At 42.4% G+C, this 24,522-nt stretch overlaps 1 protein-coding gene and 5 non-coding genes across 6 annotated transcripts; 1 reads left to right on the top strand and 5 right to left on the bottom strand.

Annotated features, from left to right (window-relative positions):
* Positions 1-5,987: 5,987 nt before the first annotated feature.
* Positions 5,988-6,061, bottom strand: trnam-cau (transfer RNA methionine (anticodon CAU)). Its single transcript has one exon. It is a non-coding gene; the product is annotated as a tRNA-Met (tRNA).
* A 6,248-nt stretch (positions 6,062-12,309) lies between these two features.
* Positions 12,310-12,382, bottom strand: trnav-cac (transfer RNA valine (anticodon CAC)). The gene has a single exon. It is a non-coding gene; the product is annotated as a tRNA-Val (tRNA).
* Positions 12,383-12,505: 123 nt separating this feature from the next.
* On the bottom strand, positions 12,506-12,578 carry trnav-aac (transfer RNA valine (anticodon AAC)). Its single transcript has one exon. It is a non-coding gene; the product is annotated as a tRNA-Val (tRNA).
* Positions 12,579-12,769: 191 nt separating this feature from the next.
* On the bottom strand, positions 12,770-12,842 carry trnav-uac (transfer RNA valine (anticodon UAC)). Its single transcript has one exon. It is a non-coding gene; the product is annotated as a tRNA-Val (tRNA).
* Positions 12,843-13,613: 771 nt separating this feature from the next.
* Positions 13,614-13,686, bottom strand: trnav-cac (transfer RNA valine (anticodon CAC)). The gene has a single exon. It is a non-coding gene; the product is annotated as a tRNA-Val (tRNA).
* A 7,141-nt stretch (positions 13,687-20,827) lies between these two features.
* On the top strand, positions 20,828-21,977 carry LOC143715749 (uncharacterized). The gene is made up of 2 exons (XM_077207484.1): positions 20,828-21,405; positions 21,545-21,977. Exons 1-2 carry the CDS (start codon positions 20,828-20,830, stop codon positions 21,975-21,977), a joined length of 1,011 nt encoding a protein of 336 aa, XP_077063599.1.
* Positions 21,978-24,522: the final 2,545 nt, after the last annotated feature.

Genomic DNA, 24,522 nt, shown 5'->3' with positions numbered 1-24,522 from the left:
TATCACTCCTGTTCACGGAATCCTCTGGGACTTGGGAATTAGCCTTTCGCCGAGCCCCGCCCCCCTTAGTTACTGTTGCTACGACCGACAAACAAATGGTCAAACACGACCAGCGGGACAGATTGCCATGACGGGAAGAGGTGTACCCGTGCGTGTCAGTGACCTTTTTTGGATCAATACCTCCGCGATATCCTCCAGATCGAGGCAAAATGGGTTACAGTATGCAGAGGAGGGATATATTCCAAATATAAAATACGCAATGAAGGAGACACGACTACTATCGAGGCTAATGCTTATACTGTCTCAAGCGAAATCTGAGAAACCCTATGACCTGTACCTCAAATGCAACCAGCACAGCCTTTAAGAAGATTTTATAAGCTGGTTCAGTGGCCAATTGTTTGGAGTTAGAAATATATAACTCGCGCTGCATATTTAGTAATTTTGCCTCCGATACAGGATTATACATTCTCTTTAACGAGCAGGTTGTTCATTACCACGGCAACCGCTTGCGTGTCATGCTGAATGCGATTTTCGTGTTTATAAAGTAACTATACATAAGAGACAGAAAGATGCAGATAATCATACATTATTTAAGGTTATTTCTATTCGTTACGATATTGATATTAACTGATGTTGTCAAGCAAGCTTCATGCTTTCCCCGTTGCGAACCTGCACTCCTCTAAACTGTAACGTTAGCCTACAGGTGCTGCACTGCTAGTGACTGTTGCTCATTTCTCCCCGAAAATATCATGTTAACAACAAACCTTTAGAAAACGTAATTCCTTTGTGGATCCTCTTGATCTGCTTTCTCCATGTTTCTTTGACTAATCTCAGTGTCAGTCTCACGCTTGCTGCACGCGAGTTAACCATGTTCAACACATGTAACTGGGAGTGGGGCCGTCCACACTGTTTTTATCCATTGTAGGCACCGCTCACGTTGTGTTTTCGGCTTTGGAAACGGATAGAACACAACTCCTCCAGACAATCTCTCGGGGTATCTAGTGTCCGATTTACAAACGCCGTGGGCACCGCTTCACCATCTTGCTTGGAGTCAATGTTTGACGGACCTGCTCACATAGTAACGGTTGCTATGATGTGTGATTGGTCAATGGCCGTTTTGGGGGAGGGGCCGGCGAAAGGTCAATTCCCCGGGACATCACGAGCCTTCAAGTATTCTAAAGTTGCTTATGCTTGTTTAAATAAACATTGTCACTCTATCTTTGTGTCTTCGTCCATCAGTACAAGCCTGACAGAAGACCGGACCATACTATGCAAGCTTCATCGGCTCATAATGTTCTACATTCCGGTGCTGAGACCACGCAGGGCACCACCGCATCGACTGCCACAGTACATTCGCCTCTCATCGCAGCGGACGCTGCATCATCCAGTCCACCTACCTCACTTCAAGAAACCCTCGCTGAACTTAGTCGCACTCTACAGAGTCTCCGACCGGCATCCAGTAGCCCCATGGCCCGACCCGCTTCATATTCGGGAGACGAGACATGCAGTGGATTCCTTTTGCAGTGTCGACTTTACATGGAGATCCACGCCCACCAATTCATCTCTGAAAGAGCCAAGATATCCTATGGGTACAGGAATGAGCTATGGGTTTCTAATGCCTGCTCTACAATCGTTGAGTTGCTTTCTGGAACACTTTCAAGTTGTCTTCGCACAAACCTCGAATGCGGTTTCCATCCACGATCAGCTGCTATGTTAACGTCAGGGCTGTTCTACGGTGGCAGACTATGCCCTGCAGTTAAATTAGCAGCTTTTTGCCATGTTAAAAACACTGGGCAGTCTATAGTTTCAGTCGCTCTTGAACAAGCGTACCCTAGAAGAGGTGGGACTGACGTCCAAATCAAGTTTCCGTTGTGTAGTGGTTATCACGTTCGCTTTACACGCAACGGCCAGTCGCATGTAGGTGTAGAGCGTTGCTAGCCAATAAGAACGCAGGAAATTCCAGGGAGGCGGGACTGAAAAAATACACGAAATAACAGGTTCGATTCCCGTCTCGACCACAAATACCATAAAGTGTATCTACTGTAGATTCAAAAATGATTAGAAACTCATGTTAAGTACGATTTACATATAATAAACTAACTTTGTGCACAAAATAGAATAAAACGTGTAAGATTTGTTATTGTGTAGGATGTACAAAATGTGCAATTACCTTAATAAACATTTACATTATAATAGGGTATAGTTTTCTTTAATATAGAAAATATTTTAATGTGAATAATTGTAAAGAACATTTTGATAATGTTTTAGACTTTTACATTTTACATTGAGATATTTACATTATATTTGTTTAACTATGTACACAAATCCAATATATATATGAAATATAACCAGTAAACACCAAATAGTAAGTTTCTCGTTTTATTTATAGTACAAAAATATACATATTATTATGTAAAACTGAAAAAGGTAATGTATTAAATACTTATAGATTAAACAAAAATAACATTAATAATATTAATAATAATAATAATAAAATATAAAGCTGTGGAGAACAAGGGAAAAAAAGATTTTTTAAATCAAATAATTATGTAGTGTTTAATGATAACAGTTATTAACATTTAGTGTTTACACATCTGAGCAAGATAAAATAATGCAAGTCAATACATCCTCCATCTGGACTCCAAAAGCCTCCATCTGTACTCCATAACATCTTGCAAGTAGCTAGTAACAGGTGCTTCCGTCTGTGCAGACGTCATTGATGCAGGAGCTGTAGGTGCTGATTGTGCTGCAGGAGGTGGTACAGAGCCATCAGTCTGTGAAGAAGGTCTACACACAGGAGCTGGTGGACTGGGAGAACTAGAGACTGCATGTGATGTCGGTGAAGGCTGTGGCAGAACTGCACGTAACACAAAGCAAAGGAAATAAATGCATATATATATATATATATATATATATATATGCGTGTATAACACATTTAATGCACGTGTGTTTAACTGTCTTTACTTTTTTTCTTCGAGTAGCTGGGAACAGGGGTTTCAGTCAGTGCAGACGGCATTGGTGCAGGTGTAGGTGCTGATTGTGCTTGAGAAGAGGTGGGACTGACGTCCAAATCAAGTTTCCGTATTGTAGTGGTTATCACGTTCGCTTTACACGCGAAAGGTGCTCAGTTCAAAACTGTCCGGAAACAAGTGGAGGCATTTTAAATATAAATGCTGCAATTCGCTATAACACTCTTACTTTTGAGACAGGTGAAGGCCATCGTACCAAGGAGCTGTAGGCAGACTGCCATGCCGAATGACCTCTGTTCTGTTGTTTGTGGAATTTACAGACTGTCACACTGCTTGCAGAGCAGATTATGGGAAGGAGCCATCTTCTAACAAGCACATGTGTCTCATCAATAGGTTTCTGTAGTGTAGTGTTCATCACATTCGCCTAACACGTGAAAGGTCCTCGGTTCGCAACCGAGCAGAAACAGCGGTTGGATTCTGACAGAAACTGTTTGCCACGCTAGGTGGGTGCAGCACTCATTTCCTTTATATGGTTTTTAATAAGCGTGCACCTAAAGATTTATGTCTGCAACATGAAGACTGTTTCCGTAGTGTAATGGTTATCACGTTGCCTCACCCGCGAAAGGTCCCCAGTTCGAAACTGGGCGGAAACTGTGGGTGGTTTTTGCAAAAATATCGTATGTGATTTTCTGTTGAGCAGGTCGGTACACTTGCAGGAATGTTTGTGGTTTAATCTCTTTAGAAAAGGACAAAAATAAAACAAATGACCATTGAGGTTTCCTGTGTTTCGCTGTAATCCAGCAATTCGCTACAAAACCCTTACTTTTGAGACAGGTCAAGGCCATCGTACCAAGGAGCTGTAGGCAGACTGCCATGCTGAATGACCTCTGTTCTGTTGTTTGTGGAATTTACAGACTGTCACACTGCTTGCAGGGCAGATTATGGGAAGGAGCCATCTTCTAAAAAACACATGCGTCTCATCAATAGGTTTCCGTAGTGTAGTGGATAACACGTTTGCTTTACAATTTTTCTGAAATGTCATGACTTGAAATTCCAGGTGCCATAGAATCCCATAAATTGCACTAAAGTGTTACTTTAAAGGTCATGTACTGCAGGTCAGTGTTACTTTAATGTTTGGTTAATTCTAGCATGAACTGAATTGCAGTGCTTTGTCAACATTACTGCATTTCTGGATAAACTTGCCAGAGGGTTAAAGACTCTAGCTTGAGCCTGCAGCCAAAGGTTAGGTTTGTCAGAAGTGGGATTCGAACCCACGCCTCCAGGGGAGACTGCGACCTGAACGCCAGCTGCCGAAGGATAGTCTGTCAAAATGGGGATAATGTTGAACAATGTTGAACGCCACAGCCAATCACGTTGACGCGCTATAACATTTGCAGCCAATTAGAGAGCGCCATTCTCGACATTATAACATTTGCAGCCAATCAGAGAGCGCCATTCTTGACTTTTTCCTTATCATTTTCGACATTTGACCAATCAGAGTACAAGGAAATGTCGATGGCACGTTTACGCTTAGCACCGCTAGGAGGAGGAGTCAGGAAGCTAGCCAAGTGTCAATCAAGTTGCCGAACTGAGCCGAAGGTGTACGAAGTAATGACATATCCTGAGGGGCGTGTCAGAGGTCAAAAAGTTCAGACGTCGAGCATCACTGTCACAGAGGTTAGGCAGCATCATTTTAACGGAGGACTGCGAAACTTATTTTCGGACAATGTAATTTTATATTTGTATATAATTGTATATATTATAATTGTAAATATCGTGTGTGCTTTTTTTAAGAAATAATTTGTATTATAGTAGTTTTGTTCAAAACGATATAACCTAACCGTTAGCCCCCCAACAAAAAAATGTCTGGCAAAAAATCCCATAAAGCCATGTCAGATACTGACTGGATTGCAAGGCTAAAAAAGTTTGCCAGCACAGGAGTTTGGCCATCAAATGAGGGTAACAGGCCAGCTCCTCGACAGAAAAAGTGGCATGACGTGTACCAAAGGGTGAGTGTGCTTTTGTCACCTTTGCATGATGTAATAATTGTAATCCTAATCATTTAATTCAATGTCATCATTATTTATAGATATGTATGTAGATAATGTTGCAGGTATTTGAGACTTATGTTTATTTATGTAAAAAAAAAACTTTTTTTTGCACTGGGAGATTCAGAGATTTGAGGCAGTGGGGGTGGGGATGTTGAGTGAATGGATGTTTTTTTGAAGGTGTGAAATGTTCCTCTCTTGTTCTTTTAAAGGAGGATACAAACTTTACTCACTCTTTATCTCTAATTTTAATCTAATCTTTATCTCTCCCCTGGAGGCGTGGGTTCGAATCCCACTTCTGACAAACCTAACCTTTGGCTGCGGGCCCAAGCTAGAGTCTTTAACCCTCTGGCAAGTTTATCAAGAAATGCAGTAATGTTGACAAAGCACTGCAAATCAGTTCATGCTAGAATAAACCAAACATTAAAGTAACACTGACCTGCAGTACATGACCTTTAAAGTAACACTTTAGTGCAATGTATGGGATTCTATGGCACTTGGAATTTCAAGTCATGACATTTCAGAAAAAATGGACATGTTGATTGAATCGGATTCAACTGAATTTCACGAAATAACATGTTGTGATGTTTACCGGAAGAAGATGTAGTAGAATTTCATGGCAAGGATTCTTGGAAATTTCTTGGAATGAAATGTCATGGGTTTGGGGGCATGGGGTGGAGTGTCATGACACAAGATTCAAGGAATGTCATGTAAAACATTACAATAGCTTTAACAAGACATGCCATTAGAATGAAAGAATGATATAAGCCTTAACAAAACATTGTAACAACACTGACACATATGACATGAATATGAGAGTAATACTATTACTGCATTTGTTCAACATTAGTCTTAAAAAAACACTGGATTTCAATTACAGTGCATATGAAGAAATGGACAAAGGCATAAAAGGGAATACAGAAAGCAGCTCCTTTATTTACACGGTCCCGTGTATCAAAAAGCACCATTCTGCCCCGTGTGAGGCTCGAACTCACGACCTTCAGATTATGAGACTGACGCGCTGCCTAACTGCGCCAACGAGGCATGTGCTCTGACTCGGGTGGGCGGTGAAGCCCTATATTGTAGATCACCTGCAAAAATGCTGCTCACCACTGGCCATCAAGTCAGGATGGCCGAGCGGTCTAAGGCGCTTTGTCAGTTCGCAGTCTCCCCTGGAGGCGTGGGTTCGAATCCCACTTCTGACAAACCTAACCTTTGGCTGCGGGCTCAAGCTAGAGTCTTTAACCCTCTGGCAAGTTTATCCAGAAATGCAGTAATGTTGACAAAGCACTGCAATTCAGTTCATGCTAGAATTAACCAAACATTAAAGTAACACTGACCTGAAGTACATGGCCTTTAAAGCAACACTTTAGTGCACTACACTACGGAAACTTGAGTGGAACGTCAGTCCCACCTCTTCTAGGTTACGCTTGTTCAAAAGCGACTGAAACTATAGACTGCCCAGTGTTTTTAACATGGCAAAAAGTCGCTAATTTTGTTGTGTTACGACCCTGCGTTCCGCTTGCTCGACTGTTGGTGACGGTTTTGCTCAGAGAGAGCTTGGGAGATCGCACACCCCTGCTTCCTCATTATCCTTAATTATGAAGAGGATAAAACAGTGGATTGAACATCTTCTCTTCACTTTCGTCCAGAGGATTGACAGCCTCTGGCGAAGTCATTCGAACCTTTGATTTACAGCCCATACTAGCCTTCTTTTACTCCCCAACTGGATTATGATTTTTCCCCTTTTGATTTGAAACCCTAGACTTTGTTATATTTAGTTAATTGTGATTTTTGAGGACAAATAAAATCTTGCAAGTCATTTTGGTGTACTTGTTTACTTTATGTATGGCCGAAACGAGCTGGCCGTAACATAAATTGGGAGTCTCGTCCGCGATCCTATCGGGGTAGGAAACGTTGGTAAGTATGGGTTGTATCTGTGTATGTTTTTGTGAATGGTTACCTTTATAAATGAGAACTCTGGTGAATTAGAGTGTTTCCAGCTGTATTGTGAATACAATCCTTCCGACGGAGCACTGTTTGTTGTTTTGTTTTGTTATTTTGCCTTTCTTGTTTTTGGAGGTTATCCTGGGTGGAGATTAAATCTCTGTAGGGGGTACGCTTCCGGACTTTCAGTTTGACTGATAGTTGCAGAGTTCAGCGTTTAATGTTGCCTCGAGCCCGGTACATCTCTGAAGACTAGGTAAGATTTAGTTAGTGTTTTTCTGAGTTAGGAGCTGGAGTTCTCTTATATTATAAATGGTAAATCCATTCTACAAAAATAAAAAAAGTTAAATCGTTGCGTTTGCGCGTATAGTGCAGTTTATTTTGCGCTTACACTGTGTTTTGACTTGTGGGAAGTCTTTGGACATTTTTGTGAATGAGATTGTGTAATACGGTGACGTAGTTCCTTTTTGAAGCAGTGGCTTATGGGAATTATATTTCGAGTGAACAGCGTCTCACGTGTGTTAGCTTGTAGTTTCGTTTGTCTTATTGTGTATAAAACATACGAACAAAATGTCTTCGGTGGTCGAGGATTCCTTTGCGTGTCCATCAGAAGCTTTGCTTGAGAGTTGTACAAAGGAGCAGTTGGTGCAAATCGCCGAACGCTTGAGTGTTGATTTTACTTCTCAAGAGAAGAGGCTGAAGGAGACTATGGTGACTACTCTGAAGCGGTCACTTGTTGATAGAGGAGTTATAGAGGTAAACACTGAGTTAATCACTCCGAGTGAATCATTTGTGTCTACTCCTGTTGAGGTTTATAGTGAAAGTGAGACAAAATTTCCAGAGTTGTCTTTGCAAGAGAAGCAACTGTGTTTAGATGCCGCGAAATTTGTGCAGAACGTGATGATCGCGCTATGAAAGAGCGAGCGGTAGAGAGAGAATTTGAAGAGAGAAAATTAAATCAACAGTTAGCTATGCGGAAAATGGAGCTTGAGTTAGAGAGGGAACGTGAAGAGAGAACATTTCAGTTAGAGAGGGAACGTGACGAGAGAGCGTTTCAGATAAAAAAGTTGGAGTTAGAATTAGCAGCATAGACAGCTGAAGGTTCACAAGCGAATGTGCCTCCTGTTCCACAATGGCATGCGAATGCAGGTGAACCTGTATTTGACGTTCACAGGAATATAAGATTAGTGCCGCCATTTTCTGAAAAGGAAGTGGATAAATATTTATATCATTTTGAACGTGTTGCTTTGTCCATGAAATGGCCGAAAAGCTTTTGGACTTTATTGTTGCAGTGTGTGTTTACAGGTAAAGCTCAATAAGTTTATTCTGCACTCTCACTGGAACAGATTGGTGAGTATGATGTGGTGAAATTTGCTGTGTTGCATGCATATGAACTTGTGCCTGAGGCATATTGTCAAAAATTTAGGAATTTGAGTAAAGCTGATGAATGTACTTATGTTGAATTTGCAAGAGGGAAAGAGGACCTATTTGATCGTTGGAGCATTTCAATGAAAGTTACAACTAAGGAGCAATTAAGAGAATTCGTGCTCTTAGAGGAGTTTAAACATTGTGTTCCTCATGCTGTAGCTAGGCATCTCACTGAACACAAGGTGAATACACTTTCAGAAGCTGCTATCATGGCTGATGAATTTGTGTTAACCCATGGGTCATTCAGTGCAGTAGGTCTTAAAACCAACAATATGAGTAACTCTAAGTTTTGCTTTCAACCTAAGACAAAGTCTTATGTGATGAGTAGGAATAGTAAGACAACAGTGGCTGAACATTCTAGTAAACCTGCACTCTCACGGGACATGGTTTGCTTTTATTGTAAGAAGCCTGGTCATAAAATATCGGACTGTCTCACTCTCGAGAAGAAAGAGAGATTGTCGAAATATGTTGCTTTGGTCTCTGCTTCATCATTGATTATTGACACTTGTGATGAGAAAGATCGTCATTCATCTAGTTCTAGTGATCAATCTGTTGATCAGTGTATAACTTCTGTTGATTATGCACCCTTTATCATTGAGGGAAATGTGTCATTGCCTGGTTCAAACGAAACGGTGCCAGTACGTCTTCTTCGAGATACGGGAGCTGCGCAGTCGTTTCTTTTAGAGGGAATTTTGCCTATGACTTCTGAAACCGCTACTGGAACTCATGTATTAGTGCGAGGGTTTGAGATGAGGTTTACTGAAGTGCCTTTGCATCGAATCCATCTTTCCTCTGCCATTGTATCTGGTGAAGTAGTAGTTGGTGTTCGTCCTGCACTTCCAGTTCCTGGGATTACATTTTGGGAAATGATTTAGCTGGTGAGAATGTTTGGGGAAGGAGTGATGTGGCAGCTCCACCCATAATAGCATCTACACCTAGGAAATCTGATGTTGGAAATTGTAGAGAATCTCGTGATTTGTTTCCAGCTTGTGCAGTCACTCAATCAATGGCTAAACCATTAATTGAAAATGAAGTTGAAGTTCCACTGCATGACACCTTCTTTTATACTGTTCATACAGGTGACTCAGGATCTGATGTGTCCAAATGTCCTGAGCAGAGAGACCTGAAATCCTGTTCTTCGTTGTCTTGTGATCACAAAGATTCGACAGTGTTGCGACATGAATCTACCGATACATCAGAGGTTCTGTCCACTCCTGAGAAAACCAATGGTGATCTCTCTGATGTTGATTGTTCTCTGACTTCTTTGTTACAGATTTTTCGAGAGGATTTGATTAGAGCTCAACAGAGCGACGACAGTCTTAAAACCTTATTCTCTGAAGTAGGGTCTAAGAAATGTTCTGATCCTCAGTCTTCTTCGTACTTTCTTGATGATGGTCTGCTTTGTCGGAAAGTGCTGCTGCATGAAGATGTTTCTCTAGAACCTAAAACTCAGATTGTGAGTCAGATCTCAGATCTTTTCTATAATAACTATCTGTTGAATACTCCTGATCAGAGAAAGAAAGTACAAGTATGTCACAGTAATCTGTTGAAATTGTACATAGCTCCTGTTCGTTCCATTACTGTTAATGTGGTAAACTCTTGTGATTCTTTTCCCGAATTGTCATCTTCCTTTCGTAGCCCGAGTAAGGATTCTTTGGAGAATGTTGATGAGGATGAGAGTTTTCTTTCTCGAGAAAAAGTCGACGGACGACTATAAACTCTGAGATTCTTATTAATCTTTCCTCCCATCTTTCTTATCTGACAGAGGAGGAGAGGAGTGATGTCACTGAGTTGGTGATGTCATTTCCCTCTCTTTTCCGTGATGTTCCTGGTCGTACTTCTATCATAGAACATGATATCGACGTAGGAGCCTCGTGTCCGATTAAACAAAACGCATATCGAGTCAATCCTTTTAAAAGAGATTTGCTGAAACAAGAGGTGAACTATCTACTTGCTCATGATCTGGCTGAATCTAGTTTCAGTTCATAGAGTTCCCCTTGTGTTCTAGTATATAAATCTGATGGCTCATATCGATTCTGCACAGATTATCGAAAACTTAATTCTGTTACTAAGCCGGATTGCTTCCCTTTGCCTCGAGTTGATGACTGCGTCGATCATGTTGGCTCTGCCCGATATGTTAGTAAGTTCGATCTCTTAAAGGGATATTGGCAGGTGCCTTTGACTAGTAGAGCGAAGGAATTATCCACCTTCGTCACACCTGATGTTTTCCTGCAGTATACGGTTATGCCTTTCGGAGTGCGAAATGCACCCGCGACGTTCCAGCGTCTCGTAAATCGTATACTTTATGGAATGTCAGGATGTGAGGCATATCTTGACGACGTGGTGTTGTATAATTCCTCCTGGTCTGAACATCTTAACTAGATTAAAGAATTGTTTTCTCGTTTAGCAAAGGGTAATCTTACCATAAACCTCGCTAAATCGGAATTCGTGAAGGCAACCGTTACCTATTTAGGTAAAGTCGTGGGAAACAGTTGTGTAAAGCCTATTGAGACCAAGGTCGAAGCCATTTGTGACTTTCCCGTACCCACCACTCGTCGCAAATTGCGACGGTTTCTCGGTATGGTGGGATATTACCGGAGCTTCTGCGAAAATTTTGCCAGTGTAGTCTCACCTCTTACCGATTTATTGAGTCCAAAGTTGACTTTTCGGTGGTCTGAGCTCTGTCAACAGGCTTTTGAAAATTGTAAAGCATTGCTGGCGTGTGCCCCTGTTTTAACAGCCCCGGATTTTGAGAAATCTTTTAGCCTTGCAATCGATGCAAGTGCTTGTGGTGCGGGCGCTGTTCTCTTACAGGAGGGTTCGAACAAGGTTCTACATCCTGTAAGTTACTTTTCAAAAAAGTTTAATCGACATCAAAAGGTATACTCTACCATTGAGACGGAAGCTCTTGCCCTAGTGTTGGCCGTGCAACATTTTGAGGTATACCTAGGGTCAATCGCTGCACCGATTATCATCTATACGGATCATAATCCGTTGGTTTTCTCGAATCGAATGAGAAATCGAAATCAGCGACTTATGCGATGGAGTCTCATCTTACAACCTTTCCATCTTGAGATTCAACACATCCGAGGAAAAAATAATGTCATAGCTGACACACTTTCTAGAGCATAACCTAATCTCTGCGTTGTTCATTTCTATTCTTTGCATCTCTAGGGCCCAGAGTAGCTGAAGAATGAAGACTGCCCAGTGTTTTTAACATGGCAAAAATCTGCAAATTTTTTTGGCAGACCAAACATTTTTTATTACTGTACAGGAAACCTCAATGGCCATTTGTTTTATTTTTTGTCCTTTTCTAAAGAGATTAAACCACAAACATCCCTGCAAGTGTACTGACCTGCTCAAAAGAAAAACGCATACGAAATTTTTGCAAAAACCACCCACAGTTTCCGCCCAGTTTCGAACTGATGACCACTACACTACAGAAACCTATTGATGAGATGCATGTGCTTTTTAGAAGATGGCTCCTTCCCATAATCTGCCCTGCAAGCAGTGTGACAGTCTGTAAATTCCACAAACAACAGAACAGAGGTCATTCGGCATGGCAGTCTGCCTACAGCTCCTTGGTACGATGGCCTTCACCTGTCTCAAAAGGAAATGAGCGCTACACCCACCTAGCGTGGCAAACAATTTAAATTTTCTGTCAGAATCCAACCGCTGTTTCTGCTCGGTTTCAAACCGAGGACCTTTTGCGTGTTAGGGGAACGTGATGACCACTACACTACAGAAACCTATTGATGAGATGCATGTGCTTTTTAGAAGATGGCTCCTTCCCATAATCTGCCCTGCAAGCAGTGTGACAGTCTGTAAATTCCGGAAACAACAGAACAGAGGTCAATGAAGTGTACTGACCTGCTCGACAGAAAATCGCATACGAAATTCTTGCAGAAACCACCACCAGTTTCCGCCCAGTTTCGAACTGGGGACCTTTCGCATGTGAGGCGAACGTGATAATCACTACACTACGGAAACACGTCTTCAGGTTGCAGACATAAATCTTTAGGTACACGCTTGTTAAAAAGCGTATAAAGGAAATGAGCGCTACACCCACCTTACGTGGCAAACAGTTTAAAGTTTCTGTCAGAATCCAACCGCTGTTTCTGCTCGGTTTCGAACCGAGGACCTTTCGCGTGTTAGGCGAACGTGATGACCACTACACTACAGAAACCTATTGATGAGATGCATGTGCTTTTTCTGCCCTGGAAGCAGTGTGACAGTCTGTAAATTCCACAAACAACAGAACAGAGGTCATTCGCCATGGCAGTCTGCCTACAGCTCCTTGGTACGATGGCCTTCACCTGTCTCAAAAGTAAGGGTTATGTAGCGAATTGCAGCATTTATATTTAAAATGCCTCCACTTGTTTCCGCCCAGTTTTGAACTGAGGACCTTTCGCGTGTAAAGCGAACGTGATAACCACTACACTACGGAAACTTGGTTTGGACGTCTGTTACGACCCCCATGTGGGTCATATTGTGTGGGTTCGGTTGTCTTTGTTACTTGTTTTGTAGGTTGGAGTTGGAGTGAGTGACGTCATGATGACTGATGGTTTACACCTGTGCTAGAGCTGATGCCGGCAAACAAAAGCAGCTCCCTTCGGGCGTGACGGGGCGCGCTCTCCCCTCGTGCCATTTTGTTGTTGTCTTGTTCCCGTTTTGGTCTATTCTCTTACTTTATTATTTTTACTTTAATAAATGTTATTCCTTTTTCCATACCACTTTAACGTGTCATCTCCTTCTTTGTCGCGGCTTGCGAGTCGGCCGTGACACGTCAGTCCCACCTCTTCTAGCGTACGCTTGTTCAAAAGCGACTGAAACTATAGACTGCCTAGTGTTTTTAACATGGCATAAAGCTGCTAATTTTGTTGGCAGACCAAACATTTTGAACTGAGGACCTTTCGCGTGTAAAGCGAACGTGATAACCACTACACTACGGAAACTTGATTTGGACATCAGTCCCACCTCTTCTAGGGTACGATTGTTCAAAAGCGACTGAAGCTATAGACTGCCCAGTGTTTTTAACATGGCAAAAAGCTGCTAATTTTGTTGGCAGACCAAACATTTTTTATTACAGTACAGGAAACCTCAATGGCCATTTGTTTTATTTGTGTCCTTTTCTAAAGAGATTAAACCACAAACATCTCTGCAAGTGTACTGACCTGCTCAACAGAAAATCGAATACGAAATTTTTGCGAAAACCACCCACAGTTTCCGCCCAGTTTTGAACTGGGGACCTTGCACGTGTGAGGCGAACGTGATAACCACTACACTACGGAAACTTGATTTGGATGTCAGTCCCACCTCTTCTAGGGTACGCTTGTTCAAAAGCGACTGAAACTATAGACTGCCTAGTGTTTTTAACATGGCAAAAAGCTGCTAATTTTGTTGGCAGACCAAACATTTTGAACTGAGGACCTTTCACGTGTAAAGCGAACGTGATAACCACTACAATATGGAAACTAGATTTGGACATCAGTCCCACCTCTTCTAGGGTGCGCATGTTCAAAAGCGACTGAAGCTATAGACTGCCCAGAGTTTTTAACATGGCAAAAAGCTGTTAATTTTGTTGGCAGACCAAACATTTTTTATTACTATACAGGAAACCTCAATGGCCATTTGTTTTATTTTTGTCCTTTTCTAAAGAGATTAAACCACAATCATCCCTGCAATTGTACTGACCTGCTCAATAGAAAATTGCATACGAAATTTTTGCAAAAACCACCCACAGTTTCCGCCCAGTTTCGAATTGGGGTCCTTTCGCGTGTGAGGAGAACATGATAACCTCTACACTATGGAAACACGTCTTCAGGTTGCAGACATAAATCTTTAGGTGCACGCTTGTTAAAAAGCGTATAAAAGAAATGAGCGCTACACCCACCTAGCGTGGCAAACAGTTTAAATTTTCTGTCAGAATCCAACCGCTGTTTCTGCTCGGTTTCGAACCGAGGACCTTTCGCGCGGGAGCCGAAAATGGTTAAGCTAACTTCCCTTAACTTTTCCCATTCATTCTCTTTGGTACTGCTCAACACAATGGATGCAATATACCTTTGGCCACACGTAGACTTCCTGGCGCTGTTTCGCTTTTCGGTGGCGGGGAATTTTAAAGGGGTCATGACATGTTTTTTTGTTTTGTTTTATTATTTTCCCTTAGGTGCAATTATAGTATTACTATAGTTTTTTGTACAAAAAAACTTTAAAAATATAGTGATTTATGACTGTTTCTCACCTCTGATTCAAACAGTCTGTTTTGGAGGTGTTTTCCCTTTAAGAGTTCAGTGTTAACGCCCACTGTTATGATTGGCTAACGTCAGTGCTGCTTATGCATAAATTATTAACGTTTATCATTTTGTATCACACGTAGACTACACAATGCTCCACCACGTGAAACTTCGGTCTTCCGATCTTTTACCATCGTGTCAATTCTCAATTGATTTTGATTCAAATGCGCGAGGGAGTGAGAGAGAGAGAGAGAGAGAGAGAGAGAGAGAGAGAGAGAGAGAGAGAGAGAGAGAGAGAGAGAGAGAGAGAGAGAGAGAGAGAGTTTGAAGGCGCGCGCGCGGCCTGGGCTCTCTCTCTCTCTCTCTCTGCTCGTTCTTCAGTAACATGCCCTGTCACACTCATCTGATCACTCACCGTTCAAATTAAGCTTTGGCGGGCTGCATATGCTGCAAATAAACTGCATCCGACTGTTTTCCTTGACGTCTGGATCGTTCGGCAGCGTATTCAAAGACTCAAACAGGAACAGCACATCTGCGTAGCATCGCAGTCATCTTGTAAACAGACCCACTCGCTGCACGAGAACGCATGCGATGATGCGAAATGAGGCGTAGTTGTCTTGCGCTGGAGGCGGTCATATGCAAACGACTGGTACGTCACTTCGCACCGTGACGTCACTTCATACAATGGATCTAGAACGAGCTGTATTTAGAGCTTGATTAAATAAATGCTTCGTTTATAATGGGGAGGACGTCTTAAGCTATGAAACTTGCAGGAAGTTTTAATAGTACATAGATCTCTTATACACCAAAACATCAAGGCAAATTTGGTTTCTCATGTCATGACCCCTTTAAAAGCGTAGTGTCATCTGTCAATCAATCATTCGCAGTGGAGGAGGGGAGACCCGTTTTACGATCGGAGATATTTGTTTACCGAATTGTCAGCAAATTGTTTTGTTTTTTACAACAATTTTGTACAGTCTAAACTACCTTCAGACAGATTTTACCTCAGGTGACCACATATACATTATTATTCATATATTTTATCATTTAAATTGCATGTTGTTATCATGTAACGTAAGTTAAGTTAACTGTTAAGTTAATTGTATTGTTAATTGTGTTGAATTGATTGTGATGTTAAGAAACCCAGTAAACCAAACTCCTCGTTGTAAATACAGCTGTTATTTTATAAGAGTGTCTTTGTTTGTAACGGTGAATGTTTCATCATTGATTTCTTACTATGCAATCATATAAAATGTTTACAACTATGTGTTAACAGTGCAGTATGATGTAGTACTTTTAATGTAATTAATAAATAGTACACACAAATATAATACATTTGAATTACAAAAAAAAATGATTACAAAAAAATATGTGTGCAATTTAATGGTATAGTATATGAATAACATTTTATTGGGATAAAATAGATAATTAAACACAATAATAGTGTGTGAAAGAGGATATTGTGAAATTAATATGAATATTTATTTAATAATAAAATGGTTAATTTAATTGTTGTTTTATTTATTAAGAAATAAAATAATTGAAATCAGAATATAAGTGCGTTAATTAAGTGTGTTAATGCAACAGACCATAAACACTAATCAGCTCTTTGTGAATGTATATGTACAGCACAGCAGGATGCAGGTGAAAGTGATCTTCCCAGGCAAGATCAAAGTGTGCTTCAGGAAAGGACCGACTGGATATCTGAGACAAGATCCCTCAGATGAAGCCAAGAGGATCAAAGACAACCCCAATCTCCAGGACAAATCAGCCCCTTAAAGGGAAGACAAGGTCAAGGAGAATGCCCGCTCTGTTGTCTTCATGAGAGGAGGTGATGTGTCAGACAGAAAAGAGGTGCTTGGAGAGTATGTGCTTCAGTTTGGAAAGTACAAAGACAAATCATTCCGGTGGCTGCTAGAGAATGATGTAGGCTATACCATATTCTTGACTAAGAAGGTTGAGGAGGAGGAGGAGAGAGCCGGTCAGTTTAAACCAGAGGGTCCCAAAAAGGACAGCCTACTTTCATTTCTTGAGTACAGTAGAAGCTTACAGGAAATCGAGGACCTCCTAAATTAATTAACTGGAAGATCAGTGGCACCACCTGTGAGGAATGAAGATGACAACTTGGTTGGCTTTGGGATTAATGCAGAAAAGACTTGGAGGGATGTTTGGGAGAGCAGAGCAGATGGATATGCTGCATTTATCCTCCAGAAACAGTGCGTCACAGGCAGCAAAATGTTTCGGCTGCAGCAGTACCTCACTCAGAAAAAGAGCCAGCTTCAGAGTGTTTCAGCGGAACATGCTTCCACTGGCCTTACAGCATCTGCCTCTCATCCTCCAGGTTTGTTGACAGTACAGTTGAGTATATATAAGGTCGAATTGAAAAATTTAAATGTGGGATGACATATGATTCCCATCTTTGCTTTTATGCTTTGTTTTACAGAAATGGAGGATGATGAAGAATTGGAGAGAATGATGCTTTCTATATCCCCATCCAAAGTCCAAGGCCAACTGAGTTAGAAAACCTCACACAGACAAATTTTTGGATCAGTAAGATTTTTTTACTAAGTCTGTTATTTGATTCAAATACAAAATAAAACAGTCAAAATTGTGAAATATTATTAGATTTCAAAATAGCTGTTTTCTATGTGAATATATAATAAAGTGTAATTTATTTCTGTGATCAAAGCTGAATTTTCACCATCATTACTCCAGTATTCAGTGTCACATGATTCTGATGATTCGGTGCTCAAGAAACATTTCTCATTATTATCATTGTCAACAATTGTATTATTGTTACAGTATTACAGTACAACAAATAGTTATTTACATTTTTATTTCAGGATTCTTTGATGAATAGAAAGTTCAAAAGAACAGCATTTATCTGAAATAGAATCTTTTGAAACATTAAACACTATTGTTCAAAAGTTTGGGGTCAGTAAGAATTGTTAGTTATTTTTGGGGGGAAATAAATAAAATAAATCAATACTTTTATTCACGAAGGATGGATTAAATTCATCAAAAGTTACAGTAAAGGCATTTATAATGTTACAAAAGTTTCTATTTCAACACACACTATTTATTGTGGTTGCTATATCCATATTTTTCTGAATGTACACCCGTATGAATGTGGAGTATTGCTGTAAAAGAGCTTAATGCTCAGTCAATTTTCCCTGAATAAACAACAGTTGATGATATTTATAATTCCATCCTTTCATACCAATCTTTGGTTTGTTCTTTTTCCATAGAAGTGGAGGAAGGTGAAGAATTGGGGAGGATGATGCTACCCACATTTTCATCTAAAATTCCAGACCAACTGAGTGAGAACCACATACATATACATACATGCTCTATCAAACTGCATTCATTTCCATGAAACATCATTACATTTTTATACAGCGTTATTCAAGATGGTAAATGTTTGGCATGTTACATTGTTTCTGCGCTTTGCTATATATATATATATACTGAATATATACATACAAGCTACAGTATGGATTTTCACAGCAGCTTCGGTAACAAATTCGAGACAAATTCTGCTGTAAAGCAGCTCTAACAAGCCAATTGTGACATTATTCAGCTCAAGTCACTTCAGTATTGATTCAGTTCAATTCAAGATTCAGATCAATTGTGCATACATACTGTATATACAGTGTATTTGTGCATATAAATGTACATGTGACTCCTGTACACACCACTGTACACTGAACAAGCAGAAGGCACGTAGCAGTGCTTTACATTTTTCACATCTGTGTGTAGTTTGGTGTGTACTGAACTTTAACAGTAAAGGGTTTTATATGTCATTGTGTCTGTTTATGTTATAAATGCTTGAAAGTTTAATTATCTTCACAATGATCACTTCACTTCACTATTATCTTGCCAGGCTATTCCAGTAAAAAGCAAATCAGTTTTTTTTTCATTTACTGTTTACCAGCCTCTCTTAGTGAAAGACCATGGTTGATTACATGGTCAATGAATGGACAATTTCATCACTGACTACTGTTCTTCCAGCCCTTGGAATGCCACCACCACACATTCTTACACCTCAACCTTGCCCTCTCCTTGAGCCTGCTCTTCTCCCTGCTCCTCTCACTGCACCTCTCACTGCACCTCTCACTGCATCTCTCTCTGCATCTCTCACTGCATCTCTCACTGCACCTCTCACTGCATCTCACAATGCACCTCTCACTGCACATCTCACTGCACATCTCACTGCACCTCTCACTGCACCTCTCACTGCACCTCTCACTGCACCTCTCACTGCATCTCTCACTGCACCTCTCCCTGCTCCTCTCACTGCACCTCTCACTGCACCTCTCCCTGCTCCTCTCACTGCACCTCTCACTGCATCTCTCACTGCACCTCTCACTGCATCTCTCACTGCACCTCTCACTGCATCTCACAATGCACCTCTCACTGCACATCTCACTGCACATCTCACTGCACCTCTCACTGCACCTCTCACTGCACCTCTCACTGCATCTCTCACTGCACCTCTCCCTGCTCCTCTCACTGCACCTCTCACTGCACCTCTCCCTGCTCCTCTCACTGCACCTCTCACTGCATCTCTCACTGCACCTCTCACTGCATCTCTCACTGCACCTCTCACTGCATCTCTCACTGCACCTCTCACTGCATCTCTCACTGCACCTCTCACTGCATCTCACAATGCACCTTTCACTGCACCTCTCACTGCATCTCTCACTGCATCTCTCACTGCACATCTCACTGCATCTCTCACTGCACCTCTCACTGCATCTCACAATGCACCTCTCACTGCACCTCTCACTGCACCTCTCACTGCATCTCTCACTGCATCTCTCACTGCGCCTCTCACTGCACCTCTCACTGCACCTCTCACTGCATCTCTCACTGCACCTCTCACTGCATCTCTCACTGCATCTCTCACTGCACCTCTCACTGCATCTCTCACTGCACCTTCTCCCTGGGCCCCTTGGTCTTACTCTTCCTCATCCAGACATTACAGTGTTTGTCTTTTTCTGTTTATGTGTCCAAAAACATCACTCCTCAAAGTCCTCCTTTTACTGTATAAGTGTCAATGTAATAGGAAAAAATAACCCCTGCCACTGAGTCTAAGCCAGACTGGAATCAGCTATGGTTGGCCCAATTTACCCAACATAAATCAGCTGTGTCAATTATTCAATTGTTTGTTTATTATCAGCTGAGATATATTGTTTTTGAACTGTTACTATTGCAGAAGCAGAGGTTTTTATACTGTATCTAAGGTTTGGAATATTGTTTTTGCTATTGTGGGATGGTGTGTGTTAACAATTGTAAGTACTACAAAAACAATCCATAATTTTGTTGGGAGGTATAGCTTTATTGTATTTAGAGTTTTGAAAATGTGACAACTGGTTGGACAAACGCTTGAGACCACATCGCCTTTGAGACCAGTGCAGGAAACCATGCTCTGTCAATGTAAGGACTTAATGTAACATAATTTTACTTAATAAAATTTAAAACACATTTAACATATTTAACAAATATAATGCTCATCTATGACTAATGTCAACCATGTCATCCTGCAGCCCTCCTCCCAGTGACCTCTGCAGAATCTATAGCCTCTACTCCTCCCTCAGGCCCCCCTGCAACTGCTGTCCAGTCGGGACTCCTTGCAGCCTTTACTCCACCCACAGCACTCCCTGCAGTCTCTGCTGGGCACCCCCCAACTCAGATGGAGGAGAAGCCAGCACTTCCACCACTGCCAGGCTATGAGCAGGATGTAAGCCAATGGAACTGCTCTCACCAGCAGAGAATCTGGATGAAAACAGAAATGGAAGCCTTGGGACTGTGGCAAGGCTCTAGACCGGTGAGACATCCAATGAACATGATCTCCTTGTGGTGTTACCCACCTCAGCCTGAGCTTATTGATGCTGTCTATAAGTTGCCATCACCGAAATACTTTCAACTTCATCCATTCTTCATTTGGAAACCAGAGCACTCCATTATGGAAAGAGTCCGCAACAACTACACTCTGCCATGTCTGAACGGCTGTCCGAATCCTCACGTTGTCTCATCAGGAGTTGGATGACCCCGTGTCATTATTGGTACAAGCAGCCAGTACTACATGCTGGCCTCTCGGCTCAGCTGTAAAGTCTGTAAAAAGTAATGGTATGCAGACAAACCTCAATGGATGGACATGCTGCCAAGTCGATTCTGCAACATTTTTCCAGCTTTTCGTATGCACAAGAAGGCCATATGTAAGACTGTGATGGACGAGTTGCGGCGCACAGCAAAGTCTCCCAATGATATGGCCAATCAGTTGAACGAAGCTCTCAACCTCAGGTATGAGCGTGCACACCTGGCTTACCTGTCCACTGTTAAGAATGTGCTGGATGGAGACAGTGGACTTTATGGTCAGCAGACCATCACAGGGGCACTAAGAGCAACAAATACTCCTGCTCCATTTGGTGAGTATGGTGATGTGGTCGGCTGGTGTGGAGTAACAGTCTCACCCCACTACTTGGTTGACTGCCTCATTCAGGAGTACCATAGGCAGGAGAGCACAATCAATTTGCTCCTTAAAGCCACATTTGGACAAATATTAAGGGCTGACCATACCCGCAAGGTGGCCCGGAAGGTTGTGCTTGCATCAGGTACTATGTCGTCATACGCTGTGATGAATGAAAACTGGATAATCTTGTCCTGGGTGATGCTGCAGTCTGAAAGTGATAAATCCCTGCAGCCAATAAATGCTGGGCTGTCCTGTCGTTACATTTTTGCAGAACTGCCAAAAGCCAACTATCAGTGGCTTGACCGGTAAGAACCAGCCATCACATTTTCCTTCCCACCTATATTATATTTGTAAAGTAAACAAAATATAGTATAGCAAATACATGTATCCTATTTATTTGAATGTTTAATATTTTAAATATACTTCTCTTTGTGTGTGGAACAGTGATTGCTGTGCTGCCTTCAGGATCCCAAACCCTGATCCCCAGGAGCACCTCCTCTGGGATTCTTGGAAGACCACTGAGGCTATAGTGACTGAGGCAAACTCTGGGCATCTCATCGACACCTGTGCCTCCCGCAAAGAATATAATAGCAACATCAACATCAAGCTGGACTTGTTCCACTGCATGCGGTGGTTCTCCAGAGAGTGTACTTCAGAGCACCATCCACTGCACAGTGCTTTCTGCAAGTTTCTGTCAGCAGCTTTTAGTGTTGTGGACCAGATGGACCTACAGAGACTGAAGCAGGCTTATGTCTTCTGTGGGATAGTGCCTGCAAATCCAACAAAGAAGCATATCAGGGAGCACTGTCGCACTAGGGTCCCACACCCCAAAGAGCTGCTGGAGAGAGTGGAGAGAGTTCTCCAAGATTCTTTTTAGAATGAGATCCTGATGGTGGGCCACTGTTCAAACCATCGATGTTGAAGGTATGGAGGATTCAGCGATACCACATCCTCAGAGGCTGCCTGAGTGACCCAGAGATTGAAGAGGGGATCCTCTATAGGCATGCTGGAACGGTCCAGCTGAACCATGTGAAGGGGGAGGCGGCAGCTGTACCCGTGTGGATCCCTGTGAGAGGCACCTCTCAGCAGGAGGGATTCCATTTTCATCAGGCGAGATGGGTCACAGGCACTCAGGTATCCACAGAACTTATCCAGGCGCTGGGCATGATTGGAGTGGCTCGCTGGAATTTCAAGCGCCTTGTGGACCTGAAGCAGCCTGGAGTGAAGCTGCCTGCAGTTTTTGATCCTGTGCTGATCATGGAACTGAACAAGCCATCAGACGTGGTGACAGGCCAGGCCAAGTACCCTGCCTTAATTATCTCACACACAGACACCGGAGAAAGGTTTGGACTGCAGTATGTTGTCGTCCTGTCCCCCTGGACTGGGACAAGCACAAGTCCCAGAAGGTACCTGTTGCAGAGGAGGGAGAGCATCAGTCCTCACAGCCATCTGCTCTCAGTGAGATATTCCCACCTGATGACACAACTGAGGAGGTGAGGGGGGAACACTTTGCTCAGCTAAACTTGACTGTTGTACTTACAAACATCCCCATTCACTATAATCCAAATCTAATATGTAATTACTGATTCTAACCCAAATTAATTACTCTATGCTCCAGGATGACATCTTTGGTGTGGCTTCTCCTGGCTCAGAAACAATGATCCAGCCTGCACAGCCCACCAGTGTAAAAGGTGATTCAGCTCACATCTTCATCCCTTAATTATTCCTTATTTATATGAATACTACATATATTTTAGAGATAAAGGTGAAAATGATTTACTTATTCTGTCCCTTTTCCTCTCTTTTAGATGAGATGACACCACCACTGCCCTTTGCTCCCTCTCCACGAGCTGCTCGCACAGGTTCCATCAAGGCAGGGGGTATACTTTTTTTCCTAGACCATTTTCGGTGGACACAGCCCATGAGGGATTCCATTGTTGGCCTTCTGGCAAAGTACCATAGGCAGAAAGACCTTCTCACCCAAGTGGATGCGGAGTATGCTGCCCTCGTGCAGGCTGCCTCCAGGGATCTGTTGTGAACTTTTTCTTCTCAAGTGTAGAAAAGATAGAGTTGCAGACCAGGAGATTGTTGAGGTATAAGTTCTTTATTTCGTCGCTGTAGTCATCTCAATCAAGTCTAGTCTAAGGGAACTTTACATTGCAGTTTACATACATTTCAAGGGGGTGGGATTAATTTCATAGTGGAGGGGACTCTTGAACAAAACATGTAAAGGAAAGTACATGATTCAGCTGGTTACCTGATTTCATCAGGTAACAGTGTAACTCAGAGCCTTGAGATGCTAATCCAATCAGCCAATCAACAAAACCTTTTGACCTGACCTTTGAGATGTGACAAGAGGTTAATGTCCAAAACCTTGATTGCCTCAAAAATGGAAAACAGTGTTTGCCCTTGCTGCTCAGGAGCTCTGTAAGCAGCCGCTCAAGGAGAAGGATGGTAGTCTCCTCTCCACAGGTCCTCCTCCGGCAATGGAGTGCCAGCTCATTCCTGGTAAGATGCTTGTTGACATCTTCATCTGTCCGCGCAGGCCAACCCTGGGATATCAACAGCTCTCTCTTTGCTTTGCGAAGCATAGAAACATCAGCCGCATCCCACTCAAAAATGCACGCTGACAGCCGTGACATGAAGATGGGATACAGCTGATGGGCATCAGTTGTACACCCCATGGCAATCCTGCGCATAAAATGCCAGATGTCCAAGCGAATCATGAGATCAGGCCACCCTCTGAATCTGGTTTTCAGCTTGGTCTCACCCACATCAGTGCAGCAGCCACAGTCCACGTACAAAACAGTAGGTGGATCCACACTAGCCTGCTGGTAACTTTTCACCAGACCATCGACCATCATGTCCAGTCCTGCTCCTTCCTGTGCTGTCAGCACACTCATGAGCACCTGACCAAACTCATTGCCAACAGAGGTAAGCCAGAGTCCCGTTCCCCTTGCCGTCCCAGCCAGCTTCTTAGTGATCTGCAGTAGATGACAGGAAGCATGCAATGCAATGAAACATCACACCATGTAGAATATGATACTCATGCTCTGATAATGATATAACAGTAAACACCATAAATTAACAAAAATCCCCTGCTAACCTTTTTAGTGGAATCCATCTTCAAGACTGAACCATACGTAGATGTTATCCTTGCATGGATTTCATCCAGCCTTGTCAGGATGTCTTGGCTGTACACGGTGAGCAGCCACTTGCAGCTTGGGACCACTGTAGGCTCTGGGGGTTCCTGGAATTGTATTTGCAACACCCCGGGTCGTTTGAGGAAGTCCACACATTGGGTGGTGTACCGGGCCATACGCTGGAGCCACTCCTCACTGTGGTTCTCACGCAGCTGTTTGATGACCCGCGTGGGACTGTTGCCTAGGCCACGCTCACGCAGGAGCCGAATGACTCTCATA

Source organism: Siphateles boraxobius, unplaced genomic scaffold (assembly GCF_051911475.1).
Source record: "Siphateles boraxobius isolate OS27281-9 unplaced genomic scaffold, OSU_SipBor_1 6, whole genome shotgun sequence".
NCBI classification, from domain to species: Eukaryota; Metazoa; Chordata; class Actinopteri; order Cypriniformes; family Leuciscidae; genus Siphateles; species Siphateles boraxobius.
This window is presented reverse-complemented; position numbering and strand designations above follow the sequence as displayed.